The sequence below is a fragment of the Thermobia domestica genome, chromosome 10, assembly GCF_964235325.1.
Source record: "Thermobia domestica chromosome 10, izTheDome1.hap1.1, whole genome shotgun sequence".
Classification (NCBI taxonomy): domain Eukaryota; kingdom Metazoa; phylum Arthropoda; class Insecta; order Zygentoma; family Lepismatidae; genus Thermobia; species Thermobia domestica.
Genome location: NC_137463.1, coordinates 232,986,100 through 233,009,980, shown reverse-complemented (window position 1 = coordinate 233,009,980; position 23,881 = coordinate 232,986,100). Strand labels below are relative to the sequence as shown.

The window sequence follows — 23,881 nt, the reverse complement described above, 5'->3', positions numbered from 1 at the left end:
AAGTTATAGTATCAAATATTCAAACTTCCCAATTATAACAGGAAATCTATGACCGGATATCCCCACTTTCGATGTGGCATGTCTAGTACTTATCTGAAGCTTTGTTCTTTTAAAAGCTTACTCATTACTAACGAATGTACGTCTACATGGACTACTTATTGTCCATGTTCCGTCGAGAAGAAACGAACTGAGTTTTTCGGGGAATCCGAAAGATGACATCCAGAAACAAAGAAAATAATAGTTACGCACAATCTCCAGTGAAATTATGCACGCACCAGTTTTCTCTCCATGATTTCTAGTTTTTCGTTTTTTTTTTTTTTTGTTTTTTTTTTCTACTTTTTGTCGTGGATGTACTACTGAACGCAAGATCTTTCGACTTGGCTTTATGTGTAAATATCAAAGCAGTAAATGAAAATTTTATTCTACGTTCTTTTTCAGTCTTGCTCTCATAACCACTCTCACACACCTTTATGTCTACTCTTTTTATTATCGGAATAGAAAGTCTGTATTTTCCGTTTCATACGAGGAGGAATCCGAAAATAAATTTCCCAGGGCGACTATGAACAGAGATGAGGATGCAAGACCAAAAATACGAGGCTTTTTTTTTTTTTTTTTTTTTTTAAGTAAGGTCCGTTTGAACATAAGTACACAACGAAAGGTAATTTCAAAAAAGTAAATCATGGTGTCCACATTCTGGAAAGTCAGGGAAAATCAGGGATAGTCAGGGAAATGGATTTTAGTCAGGGAAAGTCAGGGAAATCACAAGAAAAGCTTGCCAAGTCAGGGAAAGTCAGGGAAAATGCATAAGAAATTGTACGATCAATTACAAACATTACAATTAGAAAGATTTCTTGTGTTTTGCAGTTGATTCCTGGAGGGACAAACACCATATGTTGATGGAAATGTACAAGTATTTTTGTATTCACCTTCTGATGCTTATCAGAAGGTACTTTCCCGCCTTCCTAGCGGCTCATTTTTTTCTTCCCTTTTTTTTTTTTTTTTTTTTTTGTTTGTTTTGTTTTGTTTGTTTGCTTTTTACTTGACAGTAGAGTATTTTGAATCTCTTCTTGGTTTCATACATACTTTATTTTCATCTTTTTCTAACACCTGTACTATAGGAATACCAAGTCAATATTTCAGGCTCTTTGGTAGGCTAAGCGAAAAAAATTCAGTTGTTAATATCAGTTGAAATGTTTCGCACGACCTGAGCCCAATAATGAAACATACCAAAACTGAGGGCTTGTCTAGATACTTAATAGATTGTTTCGCATGGCCTGTACCCAATGATGAAAAGCAACAGGATGATTCAAAAGACTTGCACCATAAACTACATCCGTGAACATGTGATTGTGAGTCAATGATGCAGGCATAATGGGCTTGCTTATTCCGTGAGCGCTTGCTTCCCGTAAACAAACTTGGCCTAGCTGTCAGTTCAAAGTCCTTATCAGTTAACTATTCCTTTGAACACAGTGTTTTTTATATAAACAGGGCTCCCACTTGTCCTGTTTTCCTATATTTTGGAAATTTGTGACAATTATTATAGGACAAATATATATGTCCTTTATTTCCTTTATTTTTCAAGTGCAGTCCCAATGATGATTTAAATTGCTACATATTAGCAATATGTTAATTGTGTCTTAGGATTTTTTCTGAGGGACTAGAATATGCATATGCCTTTATGAGCTATACATATTTGCTAATTTAATTGTATTTAAATTTTTCTTGTATAGATCATTAGTTTACAATGCCAAGAAAAACTCGATTTTGCGATCAGTGGCTAAGTGATCAGTCCATATTTATTTTATTATTATTTTTTTAAGGATACAGCAGGTCTACTAAGTTTAAAAAGTAAAAAGATACTCTTATTTTGTATTAATCTAAATCTTGTTTCCGGTTGCCCTTGGAGGTGAAGGGTGACCTTTTCTTACAATACATTTATATTTTTTTCTGTGCTTCAGAGCATAATATTCTATTGTATCTACCTATCTACATAATTTCTAAACCGCAAAAGTTGGACCGCTTTGTAGTTACTAACATTGATATACTTACGAGATAACAGGTGCTGATAGTAAACTGTTACCCAATTTGATTACCATCACTAATATATGTACGAGTTTCGAGAACTAACTCACTGTTCTCATCATCAGGCTTAGATGGGAGAATAGGATGGGTGAGGGCAGCACGGACGATGATGTGAACAGTGAGTTAGTTCTTGAAAGCTCGTACATATATTAGTGATGGTAATCAAATTGTGGTAACAGTTTACTATCAGTACCTTTTGTCTGGTAAGTATATCATTGTACGTAATTTCTAATTTCACTTCCAAAAATATTTTAGATGTCTTTCTTTGCATTGCTTCAGAAATTAATATCACTTTCTCTTTTTGCAGGTTTAAGTGGGATGTCAACTCAATAATCTGACCTTATGAGTCATCATAATGGCTAATAAGTCAACTTCTTTTAATGATCAATGGCTTGATGAAAAGTTGTACCCGGAATTTTCATGTTGGATTGGACGTGTACATGGAAATAGTGGATGTGCGTTTTGCAAAGTATGTTCAAAATCATTCAAGCTTAGTAACATGGGACGAAGAGCAGTGTCCTCTCATGCTAAAGGACCTCAACATCTTAAGAACTTGAAAGCTAAACTCATGCAACCTGCTGTCTGTGTGTTTGTGCCTTCCAGTTCAACAGGTCAGTCATCAGGTACAAGTGACTGTAGCCAGGAATCTGATCAAACTGTGTGTAAGCATAAAGATGATCAGCCAGAATCAAGTGAAGGAAGTGGTGAAATCAATAGCAAAAATAAAGAGCGTGGTTTACATTCATACATACAGACCGAAGAAGTTATGAAGGCAGAAATAATATGGACTTTGGAGTTGGTTGCAAAGAAAATATCCTTGAATGCTTGCCAGAACATTAGCCAAACTTTCCAGTTGATGTTTCCTGACAGCTCTATTGCTTCCAAATTTACCCTTGGGAAGACAAAAGCCTCTTATCTAGTAAATCATGGCTTGGCTCCATATTTTAAAGATTGTGTTATGGATAGAGTTAAACAGGCTTCAGATTATGTCATATATTTCGACAAATCTCTGAATAAAGTAGTTCAGAGAGGCCAGATGGACCTAGTCGTAAGATTCTGGGATGTAAATCAACAAAAAGTTTCTACATCATATCTAAATAGTGTATTTTTGGGACGGGCAAGAGCCGATGATCTTTTGGAGAGATTCAGAGAGGGAATAGGTCTTTCATTAGACAATTTACTGCAGGTTTCCATGGATGGACCAAACGTAAATCTCCTCTTCAGGGAAAAACTAAAGAGTGAAATGTGCCAACGAAATCCCGATGGAAAAAGTTTGATAGACACTGGTGTTTGTGGACTACATGTTTTGCATGGTAGCATGAAAAATGGGCTAAAGGCATCACAGTGGCATTTAGACGAGACTCTTAGGGATATGTATTACCTTTTTAATAACAGCCCAGCTCGCCGGGCGGAATATACTACCATTACAGGATCCACCGATTTCCCAAAAAAGTTCTGTTCTATCAGATGGCTTGAGAATGTGGATTGCTTGGAAAGGGCTGTGAAAATTTATCACAATGTGAAGAAATTCATACAAGATTCTACACTACCTAGTTGTCGGCAACAATCTTCTTTAAAGGAACAGATGAAAGACCCTCTGTTGAAGAGTAAGTTGGCTGGTTATAGAGTTGTTTCAGCAGAATGTGAAACTTTTCTTCGAAGATTTCAGTCTCCAAAGCCACTAATGCCTTTCTTGCACACAGCACTTTTGGACTTAATGCATAGTTTATTGGCTCGATGTGTGAAACCAGAAATATTGCAGCAAGCTGACTCTGCTCAAAAACTGATGTCTTTGGAACTTTCAAATGAGAACCTTCTTCCTTCAGCAATGATTGACATTGGTTTTGCTACGAGGAAAGTATTAAGAGAAACCGTATGTACAGACAAGGAAAAAGCAGAATTCAAACTTGAGTTTCGCAAATTAATCATAGGTTTAGTTCAGAAGTTGCGTGAAAGAAGCCCGCTGAAGTACAGGTTTGTGCGTGGTGTCACTTGTTTTGCCCCAAGTATTATTTTGGAGCAGCCATCTCTAGCAAGAAAGAGAGCGCAGATTGTTCTTGAAGACCTTCACAGTGCAAACAGGATTTCGTCAGATGTGGCTGAACAGGCAAAGAAACAGTTCAGTGTATTGTGTGTTGAAGCACAAGGTTCCTTGAAATCATACTTTTGCGAGTTTACTGCAAGACACGACGATTCTGTAGGATTAAATGAGTTTTACTACAAGATGCTAAAGGATGATGTCAAGTTTGCTAGCCTTTTGAATGTAGTGAAAATTTGCTTGATAATGTCACATGGCAATTCACCGGTTGAAAGTGGTTTCTCCATCAACAAATCACTACTTGTAGAAAATCTTGTAGAACACTCTCTGGTGTCTCAAAGACTTGTGCATGATGCTATCAGCAGTGCTGGGGGTGTAGGTAATATATCCATCACCAGGAGCTTACTACAGTCTGTAAAATGTTCCAGACGAAGGTACCAAGATTATCTGGACAAACAGAAAAGTGTACAGCGCGAAGAAGAAAAGAAAGTTGTAGAAAAGAGAAGGATTAATCAAGAGCTAAAAGATTTAAATGACAAAAGACAAAAGTTGCAGAATAACTTGAAATCAGAAGAAAGTGCTCTTCAAGCAAGAATCGATGAGCTGGAAAAGAAGAAAGGCAGTTTGTAATATGGAACACTTATTAAAAATATAAACTCTTTTATTCCCCACTTTTATGGATAGTTGTGCAATCATAAGTGAGAAATTTTCATGTGAACACATTCTCCATATTGTACAGAAGACGCTTTATTATTATTATTATCATTATTATTTTTTATTTTAAACCATGATATTTTTCAGTTTTATGTCAACATGTGCTAACATAATACATTTTGTAAACTTGTAAATGTACGTTAAAAAATCTTTCTGTATCTTTGTAATCTTGTGTGCATAATGTGTAATAAAATGTAATAATACGACAGTAAATAAGGTGAGAATTGGCTGGCTATGGGGATGGTGGAGGCCAGAAAAAGTCAGGGAAAAATTGGAAATGCAGTCAGGGAAAATCAGGGAAATTGAGATGGAATTTTCTGTGGACACCATGTAAATGTATTTTCAGAAAGTACATACTTTACTCAATTTTTCGACATAGTTGCCAAGTTTGTTCAAACACTTATCATACCTCTCGACCAATTTCAAAATACCCTCTTCATAAAAACTTGACGCCTGCTCCGATAACCAAGACTTCACCGCCGTTTTCACATCGTCATCCCAGCCAAAACTGTTCAACAAATCACGGGTCTGACCTGCAGTGTGAGGTCTTGCATTGTCATGGAGGACAATGCCCTTTGTCAGCATGCCGCGTCGTTTGTTTTGAATCACTCTGCGTAGCTTTCTCAGGGTTTGGCAGTATGCTTCTGCATTGATAATGGTTCCTCGTTGCATGAAGTCGACCAACAAAACACCATGCCTATCCCAAAACACCGACGCCCTGATTTTGCGCTGGGACACAGTCTGTTTGGCCTTCACCTTTACAGGCGAGTGTGTGTGTCTCTATTCCATGCTCTGTTGTTTTGATTTGGGCGTGATATGCGAAACCCATGTTTCGTCTCCAGTTACGATCTGATTCAAGAAGCCGTCACTTTCTTCGTGATAACGAGTCAAGAACTTCATCGCACACTCAAATCTTTGGTTTTTGTGGTCCTCTGTTAGGAGTTTCGGGACCCAACGGGTGCACAGTTTCCTAAACTTTAGGTGTTCAGAAACAATTTTGTAAAGCGCTGATCTCGACACGTCAGGAAGTTCGTTTGAGAGACCTGTTGTTGTGAAGCGTCTGTTCTCACAAGCCCTCGCTTCAACTGAAGCCACCAAATAGTCTGTAATCGAAGAAGGGTGACCGGAGCGGTCCTCATCATGGACGTTGTCACGGCCATTTTTGAATTCTCGTACCCACGCACTTTGCTTGCACTCATAACAGTATCACCGTACACTTTGCAAATCTGTCGATGAATTTCTGCAGCAGACAGGTTTCTTGCTGACAAAAACCATATCACTGAGCGAACCTCACACGCGGCGGGCGACTTGATAGTCTTAAACATTGTGAAAGCACAGAACACAACCGTAAAGGTCAGCTACAGAGCTGAAACTGAGCACAGTTTTTCCCGAGGCATGCCGGTATACGACGCACACGCTCGTTTCGGTATGCGCGCGAACTACTAGTCTACAACAAAACGGACCTTACTTAAAAAACACGCCTCGTAGCATGTGACATTAAAGACAGACATACCTTTATTTTTCCACATAAGTACCACGTACATTGACACATTTGTCATACCTGCCTATAAGCTTCAAAACCCTTCCAGGAAAAATTCAGGGCTCTACATACGGAAGAAGCGTCGAACAGCTGTGACTTCAGCATTGCTTCGAAAGCGCCTGCTGCCAAGAGGCTTCTTCAAAACCGGAAACCGATGGAAGTCACTGGGTGTGAGATCAGGATACTATGGCGGATGGACAAGGCGCTCCTACCAAGAGTTGCAATACGGTTTCGCGTTGCCATCGCTAAGTGTGATTTCGCATTGTCATCCAACAACAGAACACCAGAAGTGAGAAGGCCAGGCCGCTTTTTTCGAATCGCCTCCTTTAAATTCGACAGAGTGTGACAGTATCGTGCTACAGTGATGTTTCCAACCTCCACAAACTCTAGCAGCAACACTCCTTGGGCATCCCAGAACACTGAGTAGCACTTTTCCTGCAGAGGGCGTTGTTTTGAATTTCTTGCGGACATGCGATGACGGATGTTTCCATTCCATCGATGCGGCCTTCGAATCTGACGTGAAGTGGTGGACCCACGTTTCCTCCTTCATCACAATCCGGAACAGAAAGTCATTGCCATCACGTTGGTAACGCACGAGATGTTCCAGGCTGACGCTCATGAGTTGTTCCATGTGATTCGAGATAAGTTGTCGAGGCACTCATCGTGCTCTGGTAGTTAAGAATGTCGTGGATGATCTTATGAGTTCGCGCATGTCCAAGTTCCTCCGCTACTTCATCGATGGTGATACGCCGGTTTGCTTTAATCACATCGATCACCATCCTGACATTTTCGTCCACAGTGGCCGTGCACGTCCTTCCAGGTCTCGATCTCGGCCGTTCACTTGCTGCCGCCCCTCACTGAATTTGCAACACTTGTTTCGCCATCACATCAAACCCATAGACTTCCACGAGGCGGTTATGGATTTCTGCTCCTGATACGCCACGTGTCGATTCATAGCGGACAACAGTTCGCACTTTCTCCTTTGACCACAACGTCAAAACGCTCGTTCTCTCCATAGCTACCAGGCTCGGACTGAGAGAATTGTCTCCACTTTCCACAGGCGCCATCTGCAGTATTACGGGCGAACTTGGGTCTAGGTATATTGCGCGTGCAGTCGCTGTCTTGTTTCCACAATTGCTGGTCGCTTTCCTGGGGAGAACGAGAGGGAAAACTTATTTTCGGACTCCCCTTTGTATTTCCCTACCACATTTCTAAATTTGCAGCAAACCTTAGTTATTTAGCCTCTCTCCTTTTATGTTTGTAATTTCCCCGTGTACTGCAGGAGTACTTTCATTTCCTATTTCAATGTCTCCCTTATATGTCGTAACTTTTATCATGTTCCTGTTATGTTCTAGTCCTTCCCTTGACCTGAGTAAACGGCAAAATGTTTTGAAAAAACAAAGTTTGGTACGAGTTAAGCGTTAGATGAACCACGATATTTTAGAACTAGTTACAAATGACATTGTTTAGTATGTATACTTAAACCTGAGTTTGAAGTGAAAGCTTTTGAACAAATTATACATGAGTAAGGGCGTTCTCCTGTATGAGTTCTTGTATGGATGACTAAGCTAGTTCGTTGGGTGAATCCTTTTCCGCAAACGTCACACACATGTGGCCTCTCTCCTGTATGTACTAACATATGTAGAGCATTCAGTTCATTCGTACGGGAACGTTTCCCACACACCTCACACACAAAGGGTTTCTCACCCGTATGTATTGTCAAGTGATTCCTGAGCTTACAAGGTCGACTGAAAGTTTTCCCGCATATTTCACAAATGTTGAATGGTTTTTCATTAGTATGACCTTGCGTATGAACTTTCAGCGACCACTTAGCTCGAAACGTTTTACCACAAGTATCGCACGTGTATCCTTCATCATTATGTTTCCTTTTGTGCGAGCGAAGACTGGTATAAGATATAAACTGTTCATTGCATATATCACATATATACATTTTACCCCCTGTATGTCCATCTTCGTGTAATTTCAGACTATATTTTGTATAGAATTCTTGGCTGCAGAACTGACAATTAAATACTGATGGTGCAGTATGCCTTTCCTCATGAACTTTCAAAATAGCTTTCGAACTACATATCACAGCACAGTAAGAGCACGAATACTGTATAGCTACTGATGTATGTTTATTCATATGAGCTTTCAGGGTACTTACCGATTTGTATGTTTTACAACAAGTTTCACACTCGTAGTTTTTTTCATTCTTATGCGTTTCTAAATGCTGTTTTAAATATTCTTTACGGTAGCTTTTCTTACACACATCACATTCACCGAAAAGTATCCGTCGTTTCTTCTTGCGGTTACTTTTCAATAATACGTATTCCGCATCTTCATAATCTAAAACACTTTCATTTGAGTTGTGAAAATCACTATCAGTTGTTGCTTGTAAAAATCGTTTTCTCTTTGGTGATTGTTGATCAGTGTTTCGAGATTTATGTCTTGAATTAGATTTGATATTATCCCTGGAAAAGAAATTAAGAAACTTGAAAATTATGAATAGAATATTTTGTACTATAGACACTATTAATTTGTCTCACTTAAAGTATTTACAACTAAAACTGTACATAAATACTTTCTTATATATTATTAACAAATTAAAATGAGTAAGATCCATGTTTGAATCTCAGCCTTATTGAAATATTCAACATTTATTCAACTGAAATTAAATCACTTTTATTCGTTATCCAGTCACATCTCTCTTTTTTATCCAGTCATCCCTCTCATGTAAACTAGGTTATTGCATTTTAGAATAGAGATGAGTTTATCAAATACATTTTAAGTTTACGTAAACCTTCGGCCAGTCTTAAAGGTCTGATGAATTTTTAACCTTGATGGCTGACTTTCTCAAAACTGCAGCAATTTGTTACCTATTTTAGTGAGAAAACACAATCACACTTCTGGACAACTCTACTTCACCCTAAAATATCCTCTAAATTAATGCATTTTTTTTCTTTATTGCCTCACAGTCGCTTGTGTGTGTGTATGAATGAAGAAATTTGGCCAGAAAAAATTAGATGCACTTACACTTACAACTACACAATTTCACGCAATCCCTGTTACAGAAGTACTCTCGAAATAGCTCTATTACAATATATATATATATATATATATATATATATATATATATATATATATATATATATATATATAAATAAATCACCCTTACTGCAATTTTTCAGTGATAAAGTCAGCACAACATTTTAATCATACCCGATTAAAAAAAAAAAAAAAAAAAAACTTTCCGGAACTTCCCTACATAAATTTGTAAATTTTCCCACAAAAATAAATAAAATTAGATTTAAAAAACTCGCTTTCTCGTACTCGGACACCTAGGCTCTTTTTTTTTCGTTTAAAATTCTTATTCTTAGAAATGAATCTTTTTAGGTCGCTTTCTTTCAAATTGTTAATGACACCATTCCAATATGTAAAAGTTTGCAGCGATCCGTTTCACGATTCTCACGGTTAGTCGATCTAAATAATATAGAAACACTGCTTTTCGAAACTACTGAATATACACATACTGTCAAGTAATTATCTGAATACGTAGATATTTATACGTATAGCAAGTTTATAGCACACTTAATCGGCATGATTTATCAAAATTTCGTAGCTATATTCTAAAGTCTGTTTCAGGCAACCTGATATGAAACTCCTGTAACTCCTACCACTCTACACTATAGAAGGGGAAGCAAGTTGTTGACCCTCACAGGGAGGGAAGTTTTTCTAATAAACAGAATCGTGCAAACTAAACTCGTACATCAATTTGCTCCCATCTGATGTTGAGAAAACACCGCTATTCCTATTAGCTATCAACCCCGAGTAACAAACAATTACTGTTTATAATTTTTGTCTTTAAGAAACGAATTGCTTATTTTTATTGTTTTAACAAATATCGAAGACACTAAAATCAATAAGAAGGATCGATAAGACACTAAATCCGCCCATTATTTTGTATGAATGTGGAAGTTGATCCCTGACGCGAATACAAAAATGGGAACTGCAAAGTTAGGAAAATAAAACGTAGATAAAAATATTCAGAGCGAAAGAGGCAAACATTCAGGTGAATTAAAAAGGCCCTTTTATTTCAAACTACAGATCACCGAATATTATAGAAATAGCAAAGTTAACACGTGTACGTATAAGATAAACATAAGGGAAAAGCGCGTCTTACGCGTTGCTTGTATGGGAAATACGCACTAAGTCACCAAGTCCAATCAAAAAGCTTAGGAGAAAGAGACTATTAGATGGGCGAAAGAGAAGGCTCTCGGATAATGTAAAGCAGGATCTTTGAAGGATGGCTGATAACGAACATGGTACATTGAATTTTCACAGGTTAAAGTCTAATGGAAAAGTTTTTCTGCTGCGATGAGCCTTTGAGCTCTATAAACCAAAGCGTTTGTTATTCTTTTATTTATCGTTATTCTTTCCTTATTATACACTAACTCTTGTTACAACATTAGATCACGCTGCAGGCCATAACCGTATCTCTCTTGCCAGTTAATTACTACAAATGATTATTCCTATTAATGGAGACCGATAATCTTTCCAAGACAATAAAAAGTCATTTTTCCCCTCTTCCGCAAGAGAGGCTCAGCAAACAAACATTATTATTGCAACACTATTTTCACTCTATATAATGAAATGAAATGAAATGTTTTGTTTTACATCTCACGATTATGCCGGTTAGACTAAAGCAGACGGTGATGATGAGAAATGAACGAAATAGTGAAATGCAGAAAGTGGGGAAAAAACGGGAGAACCCCGAGGAAACCCACGCACATCGTATTTGTCCACCACAAACTCCACTTGGCGCGAGCTGGGAGCCAATGCACCACAGGTGAACGCTCTACCACTGAGCCACAGCGGACCCATATTAGCGTATATATATCGTTCTTTTTCTTCTTGTTCTTTTTAATGTAATAACATGTTTATAAGAGAGTAAACGATTTTTTTATCATTTCAGATTCTACTGTTATCTTAACGCTCTGATACTTTACCCTTACATATTGTACTTGGTTTTCGATTTCGTATTATTATGAAATTATTGTATCAATACAGTAAATACCCATTTAATTGCCAACCCTGCATCACTTGCCATTCCAACATTATGTCACAGCCCCGACTGCCAAAACAAGAAAAATAAACAACACAGCTGTTGAATAAACTTTCCATTAATAACACATGTGTTACTTACCTCACTAATACAGGTAAATGTAAATAAGTGTTCTAAAATACATAGTGTTACTATGAAAGTTAAAATTTATTATTTAAACATATTTAGATACACTTTAAAACTTCGTGTGCGGGGGCTGATGGTGGAAGACGGAACACCAACATTCACGTTTTTCACACCTGTACTTGAGTGTGGAGGGGAAAAAAACACTTCTTTTCCTATCAGGTTATGTGGAACAGACTATAGTCCATTAACTCTAACATAGTCGGTTATAAAAATAATGGAGAAACCTAAAGAAAATGGAACTTACTTGCTTAATAACGCGTGGGATCACCGTTAGCCTACATACTAGCGCAGATTCATAGTGGGAGGAAGGTATATAAACCATGAATGCTTTCTAGAGGAATATTGTACCATTCCTCATATAATACAGTACTCATTTCTGTTACTAAGGATGGAGGATAGCTATTCCGTAGTCTGACAAGTAAACCTTACGTTTGGGTGAATCGAGTTGCTGACCGAGATACATATGAGAAATTAGTACTAAATGTGGTCAGTATTTCAGTGAAGTTGTAGGTGCGAAGCTCCAGGGGTTTAGGGGATACAGCTACCAGAACATCACATGGAAATACAGAATAGTCTTCATACAGTTGGAGGTAAAAGCCCTGTAAGACCTCTTGTAACGACAAAAGGTGAATAACAAATATATGGATACATATTAGGACTAGGGGGAAGTCATATAGTAAGGGCATACCTGACGGCGGCCATCTTGAAATCCGCCATTTTGAAATAAGGTTAAGTTTTTAAAATAGGAATAGGGTCATGTGATACATGATTTAAGGCGCAAATTTAATCACAAGAACAATGGTGACGTTAATTTTGATTTACACGCAATTGGTAAAAAGTTACAGGGCAATTAAATATTGTTGCAGCATATGTATTAGTCCTTTACCCCACCTTGTAAATTTTGTGTTAATGATAATAATTAAATAAAAAGCAGGTGGATAAATATTAGGTCTATGGTAAGAGTTGCCTTGATGGCGGCCATGTTCAAATCCGCCATTTTGAATCAGGCAAAAGTTTTAAACAAAACGCATAACAGTGACACCTTATTAATAGCAAATTTTACCATAAATCCAACGGTATAATAATTTTTGCTTTATCATTAACCAGCACAAAATTAAATGGGAATAGAGTAATGCAATAGATGACTCCGTGCTAGATAACTTGTTTATGCGATAACAAATGCTTGTTAATGATAAAGCAAAAATGGTTATACCGTTGGATTTATGGTAAAATTTGCTGTTAATAAGGTGTCAATGTTTTGCGTTTTGTTTAAAACTTTTGTCTGATTCAAAATGGCGGATTTGAGCATGGCCGCCATCAAGGCAACTCTTACCATAGACCTAATATTTATCCACCTGCTTTTTATTTAATTATTATCATTAGCACAAAATTTACAAGGTGGGGTAAAGGACTAATACATATGCTGCAACAATATTTAATTTCCCTCTAACTTTTTGCCAATTGCGCGTAAATCAAAATTAACGTCACCATTGTTCTTGTGATTAAATTTGCGTCTTAAATCATGTATCACATGACCCTATTCCTATTTTAAAAACTTAACCTTAATTCAAAATGGCGGATTTCAAGATGGCCGCCGTCAGATATACCCTTACTATATGACTTCTCCCTAGTCCTGATATGCACCCATGTATTTGTTATTCACCTTTTGTCGTTACAAGAGGTCTTACAGGGCTTTTACCTTCAACTGTATGAAGACTATTCTGTACTTCCATGTGATGTTCCGGTAGGTGTATCTCCTAAACCCCTGGAGCTTCGCACCTACAACTTCACTGAAATACTGACCATATTTAGTACTACTTTCTCATATGTGTCTCAGTCAGCAACTCGAGTCACCCAAACGTAAGGTTTACTTGTGAGCTCCACAACTAACCACAGATGTTCAGTAATGTTGAGATCTATGGATTGGAGGGGCCATGAGACAAAGCATCAACAGCTCCAGCAGTGTGAATGGGAGCATTGTCGTGTTGGAAAATTGCATTATTAGACGGAAAAAACATCTGGGCCATTCGAGACACATTGCTACTTAAGTTTCATATAATCACTGGCAGTAATGTGTTCTGTAAGCGTAATCACAGAACCAGGAAATTTTAGCAATTCAGAGCTTAAGATTCTTTAGGCGTCCGCCACACATAAACATGGTCTGTTGTTAGAAATAAAGTGGAAGAGATTTCATCGGAGCTTATTACGCGTTCCCAATCATCGGCAGCCCATTTTAAATGTTCTCAGCACCACTTTTCTCGTGCTACTGCATTGGTGGTGGTGATCAGCACTTTGGAAATTGCAATCCGACCGCTGATGTTCAAGTGACGCAACTTACGCCAGACAGTTACAAAAGGCTGTTCCATGTGCTAATTGAGTTTTGTTATTTTTTCTGCATTTGCTCTAAGGTTTACCATATAACACGTCGCCATACATATTTACCAGAATGTTTTTGACAGTTTCCTCGTCGTTCTCAGCGGTATTTCTGAAAACACCAACTGCCGAATTTTAATTCTCAGCCCCTGGCATTAACCATGGTTTCAAAAACTTTACCGGTATTCCTTAGATGTACTAAACGGTTACCTCCTTGAATAACAAGAAAATACAAAATAAGTTAATGTGATGTATAATCACAAGTAATCGCTTATTGAATTATTCGAAAATAATAATAATAAAAAAATGAAATAAGCACTAAGTTGAAATTTCCTGTGAAATGAATCCTATGATCTGCCTTTGAATTTCGCTAAAGCTGTCCTTATGTGAGGTAAGTAGAAACTAATACGTACAGAAATCTCAATTTCTATAAAGGCTATTATTTAAATTTCATTACTTTACATACTGAAGCTTCTCTATGCAATTCAATAGACTTAGCAAAGTTCTACTTACTTTTGATCAGAGATAACGGCTGAAAATTGGTCAAAGACATCTGTAAATGCAGTAATTCTACAGGAGTAGGATGAGCTGTGTTGCAAGGAATCCGTATCATTACGGGCTGTTTCTGGTATATTCCGTTCCTCACCACTGGCAGAAAATACAAATTCTCGTTTTGTATCTTGATTATAATCATAATTCTTGGCATCATCGTCCTGTATACTTCTCTCTTCTATCACTAGCTCCATTTCTTCTTCCTTCACAAAAATATCAACCTCTTCCACCACCAAAGTCTGGAACAGGGAATCCAAAATTGTAAGGGAAATATCTTTCTCTTTACCTTGCAATGAATGTGGAAATCTATATGAATACTTATATCATGATGAGATTTTATTCAGAATGTTTACATCATTCAATGTACAAATTTATCCAATCATTTTAGGACACTACGGAAAAGTTTTCACTTCTCTTTCACATAAGATATGTCATGTCAATTTATAGTAGCAACTCGATTTGATATAAAGAAGGTCGTCCCTCTTACAGGTGTTCTCCTCCACACGCCTATCGTAAACAGTCCTTTTCATATTTATTTAGAAATACGGCACTGAAGTCTTGCTGATCTCTTAGGTTACTAGCTTGGAAGCCATAATAGGCATTATAAGCATTGTGTAAGCTCTCTATCATTTTCTGATTTTTCAAATATTCAAAATGGTATTGACACGAAACTAATGCTTGAGCTCCCTCGTCGCTATATGGTTGGGGTACACAGACCCGCACTTGATTCCCGGTGGCAGCTCATGTGGTTCGGATCCCACGTTAGCTCTAGTTTCACGTCTCGCGTAGTCTGGGTGTTCAAGAGAGGGCAAACTTCAGTCCAACCAATGAATTTCTTGACTGTTTTCTCCAGTATATGTACTTTAAGCATAGGCCTGTTGATTGAGGTGTCCATTACCGAAAAGGGTTTTATCCATTAATTAAAAAAGAATATCAAGTGATAAAACCTAAGAGCTACTTTTTGAGACGGAGAGAAGTTATTTTAATTTCTAAGACTGAAAATCAATTTTCCTACCTGGAATATACGTATTTCCGTAAAAATACGTGAAAGGCAGGGGTGTAGCCACGGGGGGCCAATCGGGGCCAGGCCCCCCCAAGTGGTTTCATGCCGCCCCCCCCCCCCCCCCACAAATGACCAGCTTTTAAAACATCATCATAAGATTACCTCGCTTCAGTCATTTAAAAATAACAAAGTTTACATATAATTAATAATTTACGGTAAAATAGTATGTAAAAATACTATTTTACCATACCAATCGAAAAATAGTATGGAATCTCTTTCTTATACCGATCGGAAAATAGTACGGTATACTTTTTTGTGCCAGCAGATTACACAATTTACTGTGATTATGTTTGACAGTTTGAAAAGAAACGTTTTAACAAGGTACTATAAATACTACCATAAAACAATGGTACTAAACTAATTAGTACGTATATTATTTTTTTGTATGCTATAACTAGTGTTTTAAACAACATCCTTTTATGAGATCGAAAATTGGTGAAAAACATCGTTTTTATTCAATTTCACAGTTTGGATTTCATTTGTTTATTTCATGATACCTCGTATAAAACAGGAAGTGAGATACAGCTGTTATTTTTTTTAGTCACGAATCTATATTATAAAATTGAAAATGATTATGTTTTTGACTCTTTAATGTCTTAAACTGCCTGACCGATCTCGATCAAACTTTTGACATAAATGCGGTTCTGGCCTGGAATTGTCTTTAGCTATTCACTTTGACGGTAGAACTTAGTTGAGGGGGAGGTAGGGGAAAATGGAAAAAATAAGTAAAACTTAATAACTCTTGAACCAAACGACTAATCTCGATCAAATTCTCAACATAGATGAGGTTCTGGACTGTGATGGATTTTGACGGAACAACGTAGGGGAGAAGGATGAGGGGAAGATACATATAAAAATCAACATAAATAAAAATAAAAGTGACTAGGTTTGTGACTTAATAACTCTTGAACCACGGGGCCAGTTTCATTCAAATTTTCAACATAGATGAAGTTCGGTACTTGTAAGTTTTTTTTTTTTTTTTTTTTTTTTTTTTTAATCATTTCGCTTCGACGGTAGATCTTAGGGCAGGGGGAGGGGAAATATACGAAAATGAATAAAACTTAATAACTCTTAAACCATCCGACCGATCTCGATCAAACTTTCAACATAGGTAAGTTTAGGGCCTGGGATGGTTTTACCAATTCACTCTTGCGGTGCAACTTAAGAGAAGGGATGGGGGAAGATATTTGTAAAATAATAATAATAATAATAATAATAAAATAAAAGTGACTGTCTTTGTGACTTCATCACGCTTAAGCCATCCGACCAATCTTAATCAAATTTTCAACATAGATGAGGTTCAGACCTGAGGTGGTTTTTATCACATCACTTTGACACTAAAACTTAGGGGAGGGAGAGGGGAGGGGAGAGAGAGATGAAAATGAATAAAACCTAATAACTCCCAATCTCTATCAAATTTTAAACATAGATGGCGTTCGGTCCTGAGATAATTTTTAACTTTGACAGTCCAACGTAGGGGAGAGCGAGGGGGGTACATATGTATAAATAAAAATGAAACTGACTATTTTTGTGACTTCATCACTCTTGAACCATCCGAACGATATCGATCAAATTTTCAACATAGATGAGGTTTGGGCCTGGCATGGTACTTATCTATTCACTTTGACGATAGAACTTCGGGAAGGGGAAGGGAGGAGTTAAAAATAAATAAAACTTAGTAACTCTTGAACCAAACGATCAATCTCGATCAAATTTTTAACTTAGATGTTTTCTATCATTTCACTTTAAGGGTAGAACTTAGGGGAGCGGGTGGGAGGGGGAGATACATAAAAATAAATAAAACTTAACAACTCACGAACCTCCGGGACAATCTCAATCATGTTTTCAACATAGATGAAGTTCGAACCTGAGATTTTTTTTTTTTTTTTTTGTCATATCACTTTGACGGTGTAACTTCAGAGTGGGAGGGGAGAGACATTTTAAAATGTTCGAAAATGACGGATATTTGTGTCGAATCTATAGATTTTGGAGTCGCTGAGATGAAAAGTGACACTTTCGATGCCGTGCCCCGCAAATTGGGAGACATAAAAAATCATCGAAAATGACCAATATCAAAGAGTAATAGTAGAAAGTGACTGACTGGGGGAACATATTACTACTTTTCCTTACTTTAACCCAGCGAAGCGGGTAAGTGATGCTAGTCTATATTATAAAATTGAAAAGTGACTATGTTTGTGACTCTTAATCTTTTGAACCGCCCGACCGATCTCGATCAAATTCTTTACATAGATGCACTTCTGGCCTGGGACTGATTTTGGCTATTCACTTTGACGGAACAACATAGGGGAGGGGGAGGGGATATATATATATATATATATATATATATATATATATATATATATATATATATATATATATATATATATATATACAAGTTAATATAAATAAAAATGAAAGTGACTGGGGTTGTGACTTAATAACTCTTGAACCACCCGACCGAACTCAAATTTTCAACATAGATGAGGTTCGAGATTGGAAGGTTCTTTTATAATTTTACCTTGACGGTAGAACTAAGGAGAGGGGGAGGGATATATATATATATATATATATATATATATATATATATATATATATATATATATATATATATATATATATATATATATATATACATTAAAGTAAATAAAAGTTAATAACTCTTCAACCATCCAACCGACCTCGATCAAATTTTCAACATACATGAGATTCGAACCTGGGACGATTTTGTCGATATATATATATATATAAAAAAAAAGAAAGGTAACTATCTTTGTGACTTTACCACTCTTGAACCACCCGACCTATCTCGATGAAATTTTCATCATATATGAGGTTCAGACCTGAGACGGTTTTGTCATATCACTTTGTCGGTGCAACTTAGGGGAGGAAGAAGGGAGAGGAACATTTATTAATGATAAAAAATGACCGGTATTACTACCGAATATATAGTTTTCGGGGTTTCTGAGATGAACAGTGACACTTCTGATGTTGATAAAATCAAATTCAGCACTGCAGCTTGGGGGAGGGGAAAGGGAAATACATAAAACTGATCTAAAATGACCCATAATAGTGTCGAATTCATAGTTTTCGGGGTCGCTGAGACGAACGATGACACTTCCGATGCTGTGTCCCGCAACTGAAGGAGGGGGAGAAAGAGATATATAAAAATGATCGAAATGACCTATATTAGTGTCGAATCCATAATTTTCGGGATTGCTGAGATGAACTATGATCATTCCGATTCAGTTGAAATCGATGCCACTAAAAATGAAAACAGCATATTTCACGGTTACCAAACACATGAGATACGGAATTGTGCAGTTAATTTTTCATTTTAACCCAGCGAAGTGGATAATCGATGCTAGTAACAAATAAATATTTTTGGCAGGAAATCTTAAAGAAATTAAGTGCAATTTCAAAGAAAATCAGTCTTATGTACAAGGGCTACGTTGAAATAGTTATGCACAAAAGTATGTTTGGTCTGGGGCAGTAGTTCTTGGTTAAACATAATAAAAACTACCTGGACTATAATTTATGGCGAGAAAGCAAAAATAAATAAATAAAATAAATAATAATAATAATAAGCTAAAAAAAACTGTCTTTAGTTTTTAGACGGAAGCAAATCAAATTTTTCCTGTTTTTTCAAGCATCAAAAGCACTAGCTGCAACACTTTTTTTTTTTTTTTTTTTTTTGTTTTATACATTGTAGCTGGCCCCACTTGAAATACGGCGGGCCCCTCCTACATAAACTTGCTGGCTACACCCCTGGTGAAAGGTATCAAACAATGTCAATATTTCAATTCCTTTTCTTTCTTTTTCTTTTTGGCAGGGTTGGTAAAGACCATGGTTTATATTGAAAAAACAAATAAAACTTTTTTTTTTTTTTTTGTTTAAACCAGGGTTTTTGGTTTAAATAATTTGCTCTATATATTCATATCATATATGGACAGAAATAAGTCTGTTTCGCCTTTATGTTATTATGCAACAACCGGGTTATGCTGGAAGGGGTCACATAAGCTTAAAGCGGAATAAAAACCGCTTCTCGAGTTACATCCGAGAGAAATTGTCCTCCATTTGAACTCCGAACCAAGACTAATTGGCCACAAATGCGATACGTCTGCCTACTCATTCACGAAGGAATCCTGATAGAAATACATTGTACTGATCTTTACATGCTTCTTAATGTAACTGTCAACAGTCATTTCAGAAGGACAAAAAGATAAACGTTGCACAAGTCAAACCATTATATAAAATTACATATGGACAATTTCAAAGTACTACGGAGTACAGAAGAACTAATTTAGTTCAAGTTAGTTAACGACTTTTATTGGTCCAAATTAAAGAAATACAACGACTTAATTTGCATATCAGTAAGAAAAATGAATAAAGATACGAATTATTTGAGTCCACTTTGGCTCTGACCCATTTATACATAAATAGATATCGAAGATACCTCTCATTTCGCTAAATGCCTCTCGTGGGGTCTGTATGACCCCCCCCCCACACACACACACAAAAAGTACGGCATTTCGATGTATTTTATCAATAGTAAACATTGAAACGAAACAATATTTAGAATTTTGCTTTGATTGCAATTACATAACAATAATAATAAATACAAAAAATCACAAAACAAACATTTATAAACTTATCAAAAAAAAAAAAAGTTGTTTTTGTAGTATAATCTTTTTGAGTAATGAATGGGGAATTTAGGTCTGAATATAATACGAATAATATACGGGAGTGAAACGTGACAACCCACAAATGTGTGTTCATCAAGATTTTACAAACACTTACACTTTTACGAACATTTTATGTTTTTTGGTTTAAACCAGTTGGTGTTTTGAAAAAACGAGCTGGTTTAAACCAGCCAACCCTGCTTTTTGGACAAGATACATTTTGGGAATAGTTATATAACTGTACTATTTGTTATGATTGTACGTGTAAGAGGTAGAAAGAGGTTTGTTATAGTCTTACGAGTACTGAAGTCATTAAAGACGGAAACCTACTACTTGTATCACCAAGTATATATGCTGCAGGTGCAAGACATGAGATTACAACTGCGAACCCCGTAAATAAACATATCTTAATGCGAATATTACCACTTGGTCTTGAATTTCATTTTAATTTAACCCTACCAGACTAAAATGACATACATAATACGAAAGATCTGTTCATTCTTTGAGTTATTCTGAAATATTAATAGCTGACATTTTCCTCTGAATGTCCGCTTACTCATACGATTTTGTGAAATGTTTGTTTCAGTAGTGTTAGTTGCTTAAAGTGTAAACTTTTGACGATGAATTGTGCCATCGAGAGATCGATAACTTGTCAATCACATACAAAATTCTTATTAATAGCAAATCTTAAGATTGAAGTCTACGTAGTTATATATATTTTAAGGAAACCATCGCCTGTTCCACGTAGAATTATACAAGTCTTGTGAGTTTACGTCTATCAGGACCTGATCTATAATCATTTATAAAGAAAATTATATTTTTTTTTTTTTAATTTCTCGTGAATAAATAATTATGTCTGTGTATTTATTTTGAGATAAGTCCTCAGCACGCTCTGTATGCTACAGTCACACTAGCGTTATACATTTTTGCGAACATAAAAGAAAAATCATTGTACATTTCATGTACGGCGTCATGATTGATAAGGGGAGACAAAATTTCATTGAAGATTTTATTCCCTTCTCCTTAACACCATTCAGTTTATCAAATGTTTTGTTTGGTTTTAGTTTGATGTCCCACGGTTATGCCTGCTAGGCAAAAAGACACGTGGACCTATTGATTATAGTGGAATCCTACTGTTAAAGACTTTTATTTTCTTTTCGACGTCAATACGACTTAGTGTTCATTGTCGCCGAAAAGAAAACAAAGTCTTTAACAGTAACAGTAATTATCAAAAATCACCTTTTTTGTTGTTCCTCAAAACAAGCCAAATGTAGATACTTCTCTACCTTTGGGCGGTCGAAGTTAGCTAGTAACTACAGTATACAAACTGAAATAAAGTATAGGTGATCATGACGCGCAACTATGAATGTGTCCAGTTCAGGGATCCACATAATTGTAAAATTTACGTTAGTAATGTGTTATGTTACGTTATAACACAAATATACAAGCAAGGAAAACATATCGGTATACTACGTATAACGTCTGAAGTAACCTACAAATACATAATTCACCAAGTAAATAATTGGTGATAGTATACATGAGAACCCTCTGATCTGCGTTTCTTCTCTGTTCTATTACCACTTCTACATGAAATACCATAAATTTTCTACGTAGTGCAATAATAAGAAGTATCCATGTGCACAAGACATGCGATATGCGTTAAATCCCCCCCCCCCACACACACACATAGTAATAGATAAAGTACAAGGGCACTACACATGCAGATATAAAGTACAGGTACGTTCTTTTTTATTTTCGTATCAGTCGATAAGTAAATAAAAGTCGCTTTGTTACCCCCTTTGTAAGTTCGTACATACTCAATGAATAATCCCTAAAAATATGAACGTCCAGCTCCTTCGGGAACTGATGCAGCTTCATGTATACTATATCCAAATAATTTTACGCTATATTCAATGTTACATGCTACTCTCGTTTATGAGTATACTCACCTTCGCTGACGCGCCTGCTTCCAACGGACGCACTCTCTTGCTAACGCTCAGGTTCCCTTCTTTGCTCCTACTTTGACTCGGTTAGACAGCGATCGTACTTTTTAGCAGCCAGCTAGCGCAAGTTGGATAGTAGCAAAATGTGGTATACTTAACCTGCACTAGGAACTGTAACGATATATAAACATTTATAATTCTTCCATCTAAAATATATTACGCCGCTGAAGATGCTTCCAGCAGCCAGAATTTTAGCTCTGTTATTCCACATCTGTGCACAGATCAACATACCCTAACGGTTTCACATGGTGATATTCACTTTTACCTCCACCTTCACCTTCACCTATTGAGAGGTGTTGCATTATCAGAGTGCAGACAGTCTGTTTCACCCATATCCTAGGAATTGTAAGCGGAGTAACATTGGGCCTTATGCAGAGTTATTTTCACGTATGATTAGCGTCAAATTAAAAGCTTGACTACTGCAGGAAACATATGTTAGTCGAACTCTCTAGTATGACACTAATCACCCGTCAGAATGACTCTGCATAAGGCGGATTGTGGTTGTTCCTTAGTAAGTGTGCTTTGACCTTTTCCGGTGGAAATTGAAAAATGAGAATTGGAATAGTCATTCCCTCTAGTTGGAATATATGAGTGGTGTTAATTCCATTGCCTATGTGAGAAATACAGAGCTAAGATTTTCTAGTGATTTTTTTTTTCCACCGGAAAATGAAATGTAAAAGAAAAAATGATATTATTAACCAGGTAATGATTAAAGTAAATTAAAGAACAAGTCCATTATCTTGAAAAAAATTAAATGTTTCAGGATATCAAAATCATTGTGCGTCAAAATTTGTTTGATGGTGAAGGGTCCATAACCATAGCGTTTATTTAGCTCTTCCATAACTTGAGTTCTATTTTTACATCACAAAGGACACTTAAATATGAGATGATTCCAAGTTCCAACCTTTTCGTTGCACCAACAGAGAGGTGAATCTCTCCTTCACCTTCCATTCCGTTCGGCATCTGTAAAAAGCCGTATAGTTTGGCCCAAACTTAGATTCAAATGGCCTGTTCCCTATAATTGTCCAAAATGAAGTTGATTTAATGGTAATTTATAACATTTGAATGATAGTGGAAAAACTGGGAGTTTTAAATGTTGAGTTTTTTTTTCTTTCGTTGAAATGCACATATTAGTTCTTTAACTTCTCATGATTATGCTGTTACAAGTGAATTATAGTGGCAATAGTTATTTCTCAGACTTTCAAAATATTTTATGTGAGTTAAATATATCTATGTAACAAATTATCCATGTCATTTTTTAATTATTTTTTATTGATTTAAGTTATTATCCTGTATATACTGTAAGCAGTGGCGTATTTACGTTTTTGTTTCGGGAGGAGCTTTGCTAAATTTCGGGGGGGTTGCCTGAAAATGTGAAAATTCTGCAAGATACTTCATATACTTTACTATAGTAAGTAAGATTTCGGGGGGTTTAAGCCCGGAAGGCCCCTAAATACGCCACTGACTGTAAGAGTATTTTAATAAGCATCCAATTTCTTGAAGTGATTATCATTTCAACTGTAATTGGGAAGTATAAAAGTTATTCAATAAATGTGTTATAAACTTTTCTTTTGTTTTGTAATATT

The 23,881-nt window shown here is 36.4% G+C and overlaps 1 protein-coding gene across 5 annotated transcripts in view; it reads right to left on the bottom strand.

Moving 5' to 3' along the window:
• LOC145663077 (uncharacterized) overlaps positions 1 to 23,193 on the bottom strand; it is a 74,328-nt gene extending 51,135 nt beyond the window's left edge. Inside the window, exons 1-3 of one of the 5 annotated variants that reach the window (XM_081729293.1) lie at positions 22,242 to 23,193; positions 14,512 to 14,789; positions 8,542 to 8,848 (exon numbers count right to left, since the gene is read on the bottom strand). In XM_081729293.1, the coding sequence (XP_081585419.1) occupies positions 8,542 to 8,848; positions 14,512 to 14,744 (540 nt within the window). In that variant the 5' untranslated portion in view covers positions 14,745 to 14,789; positions 22,242 to 23,193. Of the gene's footprint in view, positions 1 to 299; positions 8,849 to 14,511; positions 14,790 to 22,241 lie in introns of those variants that run through there. The other 4 variants (XM_081729294.1, XM_081729290.1, XM_081729291.1 and 1 more) reach the window with 4 other exon arrangements.
• Positions 23,194 to 23,881: the final 688 nt, after the last annotated feature.